The following is a 6,787-nucleotide window of genomic DNA, read 5'->3' as shown; positions in this document are numbered from 1 at the left end:
TTTGTAAACCCTAGATGATGAATAAAATATAACATAGTATTAAAAGTATTTCTTTTGGGATAATGTTATGAATAATTTCTTGTAGTTTAGTAATGCAATGGATGCAATTAGAGTTGAAGACCCTGTATTAGTTTTAGCAAACTACAATCTTATTTTATAGCACAATGTGCAAGTTAAAAAACATCAATTACAATAATCTAACGTGGAAAACTGATTAGATTGTTGTTTTCAAAGCCCTTTGAGATAGAATTATCCACAAAGAACACGGTAAAATGGAAAGAAGCCGAACATGATGCCCACATTGATCCATCTGGTGTCCTTGTCAAATCCCTTACTCTTCAACAAATCATTGCATGTGAGCAAACATTTTGAATGACTGAGATCCTGAGGATGCCAAGAGAAGCACTCACTTATAATGCTCCAGTACTCGTTCTTCAGCAATAAGTCCAACAAATACATACAAAGGGAAACACGGTACTTAAAGAGCCAGTATGTAGGTATGTTCTCTTTCAGAAAGAAGTAGCCAGAGAAGAGAAATAAGGCACCAAGAACCGTGCAGATAAGAATATTTCCTGATATAAAGTCAGGGGAGACTGCACTCAGAAAGAGCACCAGAGAACTAGCCATCAACACAATGCGCCAAATAAAATTGAAAAAAGCAAAGGCGGTAATGAGTCAATATTATGCTATACATTTTACCCTATTCTAAGTTATAATTTGTTGGTTAATTTTTTGAGAATTTTGATACTTTGAATTATATTTCCAATGTAAGACATTTGACTTCCTCTTGAGCAAAAAGTGAAAAAAATGGATGAATTTTGGAGTGATTTTAGTTGGAGGATGTTCGTGAGTCTCTCATCTAGTTCGTATCAAAGTTTTAGGTTTTTCTACCAAACGGTTATTTTATGGCGATGAAATAAAGGAGCAATATCGTCAAAGTGACGTTTAGGCTTAATTGGGCTTTTTGGTGTCCAAGATGGCACCTTTTGGGTTCGAGGCCTTTTGCAATTATGTTCAGGACATCTTAAGCTTTAATCTGAATTGTTTTGGGCCTGTTTTGGAGTCCTGAAGATCTAGAAACATGGGATTCTTTGTGGCTGTGCAGATTTCCCTAAGTTAGAATATGAATGTGTTTCCTAGTTATCTTATTCTATTATGTTTCCTAGTTTTTAAAAGACCTTTTCTAGTAAGGATTTTATTGTGTAGTAGTTTAAATAAGACTATTTAGCCATTAGGGTTTAGAACGCATTACTTTGGAGAATTCAGTTTAAAGAGTTTTTGACGATTCAAGTTTATTTACAAGGTGTTTTCTATCCTTATTTTTAATAATATTTTGTTTTATGATTGTTCATAACTAAACTCTTTTTGCTAGGGCGAGGCCACAAGCCTTAGCAAGAATATGTAGTTTATTTTCAATTTACTTATGATATTATGCATGCAGGTTTTGAATTATTAATCACCGTGTTTACACTATCTACTTGTCTTAATGCTTGATCACCATTAGGATATTTAGAAAAGTAATTTGATGTAATTTTGGTCGGAGGTCGGTCCTTTAAATTGATGAAGGCTTCATGTGGTTAATAAATGCAAGTTCATTTAAGATGAATACCACGTCTTAAGGGTTGTATGGTTTTTCAAAGGGTTTTCACAAAACTTAGTTAGTCTTGCATGTTTAGATTTGATATGAATACCACATACGGGTTGTATGTTTGATATACGTTCTAGATTGGGAGTCCAAGTAGAGTATACTTTAGGAAAACCTAACCTTCAAAATATGCATGTGTAAGTTATAAGTAATTGGAATAACTGCATATGATTGTTAAGGTGACGGCGGAACCCTAGTGCTTTCACAATTTAATTTTCAAAAACCATTTTCTTTTAGTTTATTTTGTTTTGCCGATTTATTTAATTATTTCTATTGAATTTGTTTTTATTATTTGAAATCACAAAATCAACCTCTTCCAAACTTTGTTTTCAAATAATTATTAAGGTTTGGTTTTAACATAAATTATTCATCGAATCCCTGTGGAGAACAACTGTGTTGTAGCTGCTATACTACGCTTACCTTGTACTCTTGCAGGTGGTAAAAAATTTATCAGGCGGCAACTGAGGGATTGAGTCCAACTAGCCAATACACAAGAACAAGGAAGAGATGAGCCATTGCGGACAATGGTATATGCAATCATGTAAGACAAGATGTTGTAGGCTTCTCTCGAGGATTTCTTCATTAAAACTTGCCGCTCTTGAAGTGTTATAGGTGGTGCTTTCAACTGTAGAAGACAGGAGAAAACTGAGACTGAAGGCGAAGAGGCCTAACCGCTCTATTACTCCAAGCCAAATCCTCCATCAATAGCTTGCATTGTCGGAGCGAGGAACATCAATATCATTTTGTAAATGATCTTCAAGTAATTCAATGCTACCGTTATGGACAACAGAACCATGAGAGAGGATAAGAAAGTTAGAGATAAGATAGAGAATTCTATAGCTGGGTTGGTGTATTGACAAAACAACTATTCTTTGCTTTGATTTTGCAATTGTAAACAACATCTCAATCACCTGAAGTGCTGAGGTGCTGTCTAGGCTTGAAGTCGGCTCCCCGAGGAGCAAAATTAGAGGATCATGAATCACATCGACACCAATTGATAGCCTGTTCCTTTTTCCACTAGATATGCCTCTGTTCTCTTCGTCTCTAATGAAACTATCAGTGACATGCACAAGATCGAGCTCTTTCATTAACTTATCCGCCCTTTCCTCCCTCTCTTTTGCATCAATAGCTTTGAGCCTAAACTTGGCAGTAAACATCAAGGTTTCCTTCATTGTGAGCCAAGGAAGCAAGTTGTTGTAGAATTTTTCAGGTCGACGGCCCGAGGGCCTACTCCAACAACACCGATACTGTTCCCACTTAACCACCTGCACAATCCTCAGGTGTGGGGTTTTATCACAAAAGGCCTCAGTGTTAGTTAAAGTGGGGTAATTCTATTTAAAGTGTTTTCTCTCTTCCCTCTTGGCCGATGTGGGACAATGGGTGTTCCAACAGTTGTCTTCTTGGGCAACGAATCCACATCTCTTTAGCAATTTCGCAGAACTATTTGGCGATCACTGATTGATACACATTTCGAATCAAAATCTTTATCTGACCTTCCCCGATATTATTTGAAGAAGGGTAGATTTTCCAGTACCACTTAGGCCACAATGGCAAGAATTTCGAACTTAAGGCCTCTCACTAACAAATAAAGAATAATACTATTAGACGGCAATACTAAATGACAAGTACTATCCAAAATTTAAAATAAAATAATGAGATTGTGCACAAATGGTGATAGTGCAAGAGAAGAAGAATAATGCATGAAAATCATTTACCATATTATCATGCATAACCAATTATGGACTCCTAATCACCTTATTAAGCATGCAAGTGGTGAATTGCCCTGCTAGTTAGAGTTTTCCTCTTCAACTCACTGCATCCCCGGTCCAAGCCCTCACCCTACCATTAGTGTATATTAATGTAGAAAGTCAGCTTGTTAAAATCCAATATAGGTGATTTCCATGGAATTAACATGGCTCCTCCATGTATGAAGAGTTCCTCCTCAAATCACTTTGTGGTCGATTCATGGAACTTTGTGTTACAACACATACCTTAAAATATTGTATTTTATTCCCGAGATGTGTGAAATGACTATTTTGCCCCTGAGTGGGTGTCTTAATTAATTTACCGAGCCTCGACTTGACAATTACATCCTTGTACTTTCTTAAGTTTCATAATCTTTATTTTAGTACGTAAGTTTTACTTCAAAATGGAATCGAAACCTTGAGGGCCTAATTGTAATTTTCACAATTAGTGAGAGGCAATTTTGTAATTTCACTTAATTACTTTAAGTGGGATTATATTTTTCTCAGTCCCTCTTTTCTCCCTTAATTGAAACATAACTCACCTTCAGTCTTTCTTTTTGACACTCGAAACCCTCACTCTCTCTCTAAGCTCCGAAAGCTCCCATCCTTTTTCCTCTTCAAACCCATAGCAAATCGAACCCAAAAACCTTAAAATCGTTATTTCTGGGATGAGATGAATGTGGCGATGCTTTTGCATGCGCCATGGAAGCCAAGAACTTCAAGCTCTGAAACTTAAACCCAGGTGAGGTTCTCTTCGTCAATCTTGTTTCTTTGTGTTTTAAGGTTACTTGAGACATAAATCGTGATGTTTTTCCATTCGAAACTAGGGATTTAGTCCCTGCATTTGTTCTATACCATTTTCCCAGATTTCGAACATCTTCTCCGTGCAAAGCCCGACGAGTTTGTGGGTTATGGAGCTTGGATTCCGTTCCAATCTATCCCAAGTATTCTAATATATTTTTGCATGTGGGTTTTAGGCTTGGAAACGTTAGATTTTGACATGCATTCTCCCTATTCTTCATTTTCCAAAATCCGGTGAGTTGCACCGAGCTTAAACTATTGAACCCGAGATGGATTTAACATCTCCTCGTCCTAAAAAGGTTCTAGGTGAGTTCCTAGTGATTTTTAGGATGTAATTATGCAAATTTTGGCTTTGAAACCGATGAAATCGAGCTTGAGAGCCCTTCATCGAATTTCTGGGTTTTTCTCCAGTTTCTAGCGCCGGCACCGGTGACGGTCAACGACAGGCGCCGTTAGTTTTGATGGGGACAGCTTCTACTTCGTTAACTTTAACGGAATCCAGCTTCGGAAATGTATATTCCGTTATCTCTGTTTTAATCTCACCGCATCAGCACGTGGCATTGGCGACGGCGAGTGTGTCACCTACTTGTCTAACAGCTGCGCGTTCACTGGTGATGGCACCCACGACGGTGTGTGTTTCCTAGTGCGTGACGGCACGTGACACCACCACGTGGTGCATGGCTAGAGCACGGTAGCGTGTGATAGACCGGGACTTAACCCAAAGTTTTTCGGTGTTTTAAATCACGTGGTGCCCTCCGTTTATGCAAATTCGAAACCCAAATGGTTGAAATGGACTATGTTCCATTAATATGATAATTTAAGCTTATTTTAGCTTATATTGATATTGACAGGGTTGATTGAGGATTAGAAGGATATAGGCAAGAAGCCTAAGTGCAAGGTACGCTCTGCTTACCTGTGAATTGACCCCCTTCAAAAAACCAAATGTTTTTACGTATATATACATCTATTTACGTATTTGCATAAATGCTTAATATGTGGATGCATATTGTCGTGTTAGTCTCGAATGAGATTTGTGATGATATCAATAATATCTGTAGATCATTCATGATCTATTTTCACCACATGGCCATCACGTGATTTGTATAGCTATCTTCAGCCGTAGATTTGTTTGCAGGTTATATTGTCCTCGTGGACGCTAGGGTTGATGAGTATTACCAGTATTGAGATTAATTAGTTGATGCTAGTATGCATATATATATATATATATATATATGTATATATCTTGCTTGCTATGCGTATGTTAGTGGACGCTAGCATGTTTGATTGATGAAAGGTATGATTTCTGAACTTAGACTTGATGGTTTTTCGTTGATATTGATGAATGAGATTTTACTATTATGGTAGTATTATATTATATAGTTTTCACTATATATATGTTTTCAAAACAGGGGTTATTATGTTTAATTGATGATTTTATAACTATGATAAAACTAGTCCACTCACGTTTTGTTTTATCAACCCTTTCAATACATAACGAAATTTAGGAGAACACCTGTGGGATGAGTGGGTTTGGTAGTGAAGCTTTCATCCTTTGGATTTTGGGTGATGGCTCCTTTACTGCAATTTTATTTTAGTTGTAATAATTGTTGCTTGATCGTACTTTTGATTATGCATAGTATTGCACTATGTTGTATTTACTGTTATGTGAAACATTTAGCTGCTCTGATGTGATGTGATTAATAATGGGGGTTAAACCTGAGATAATTTGTGTCCCCAAGTGGGGAGGAGGATAAGTATTTTTGTAGCAGCTTTGGATTTTATTATTTAATGGACTTCTTTTGGTTTAAATTCTTACACATTATAATTATCTTACTATGGCTTCATCATTAAGTTGGCTTGTAACATCATTTCCGGATGGGGTCATATAGTCAATTTAGTGTCGGCTAGCACATCACGACCTCATAACTTGTGTTATTGGGGTTGGGGTGTGTCAATTTGGTATCAAAGCATGGTTAAGGGAAACATATATTTGCATCGTATGATGTAGTAATTGTGTGTATTATTTAATGTCTACTTGACATAACTATGCCACCTAGGCGTGAACATACTCTTATTCCGGGGTTACAACAATTGACTGAGGCATTGGCCCAGCTCATTCCTAATGTGAATCGTTGGCAAAAATTGTCGTGGACTATGGTGCCTACTCTTTTGATGGTCTTCGTGCTCAAGAAGAAGTCGAATCTTGGTTGGAGCATATGGATGATGTTCTTGAAGTTATGAGATGTCTGGTAGACCAGAAAGTAAGCACGACGACTTTCTTCATGGTCGACGATGCCAAGGATTGGTGGAAGACTAAGAAAAGGAAGTAGTTCATTTCTGGCATGAACCCTGAGTTGTACATCTATGTTGTGGTTAATGATGGTGTTACGTATGAGACAGTTTTCCGTATAACTCAGCAAGTTGAACTAGTGATTAACAGGAAGAAGGATTACGGGTGGGTGCGGTGCGGTTTCGAGTGAAACCGCAACTGAAACTGAAACTTTTTGCGGTATAGTGCGGTGCGGTTTTGAAGCTAAAACTGAAATGAAACCAAACCGTTTGGTTCGGTGCGGTGCGGTTTCAAACGGTTATGGTT

The 6,787-nt window shown here is 37.4% G+C and overlaps 1 protein-coding gene across 1 annotated transcript; it reads right to left on the bottom strand.

The window, feature by feature from the left end:
• Positions 1-214: 214 nt before the first annotated feature.
• LOC137714393 (ABC transporter G family member 23) lies at positions 215-3,760 on the bottom strand. Its single transcript, XM_088690341.1, is given in 12 exon segments — positions 215-258; positions 261-668; positions 2,104-2,165; positions 2,167-2,264; positions 2,266-2,333; positions 2,336-2,399; positions 2,401-2,840; positions 3,042-3,083; positions 3,086-3,135; positions 3,137-3,185; positions 3,188-3,223; positions 3,736-3,760. Coding segments are annotated over 12 exon segments (1,386 nt in total).
• Between the last annotated feature and the right edge of the window lie 3,027 nt (positions 3,761-6,787).

This window comes from Pyrus communis, chromosome 3, assembly GCF_041283825.1.
Source record: "Pyrus communis isolate YQ-2024b chromosome 3, ASM4128382v1, whole genome shotgun sequence".
Taxonomy (NCBI): domain Eukaryota; kingdom Viridiplantae; phylum Streptophyta; class Magnoliopsida; order Rosales; family Rosaceae; genus Pyrus; species Pyrus communis.
The sequence above is the reverse complement of the archived record's forward strand: the minus strand, read 5'-3'. Positions and strand labels throughout refer to the sequence as shown.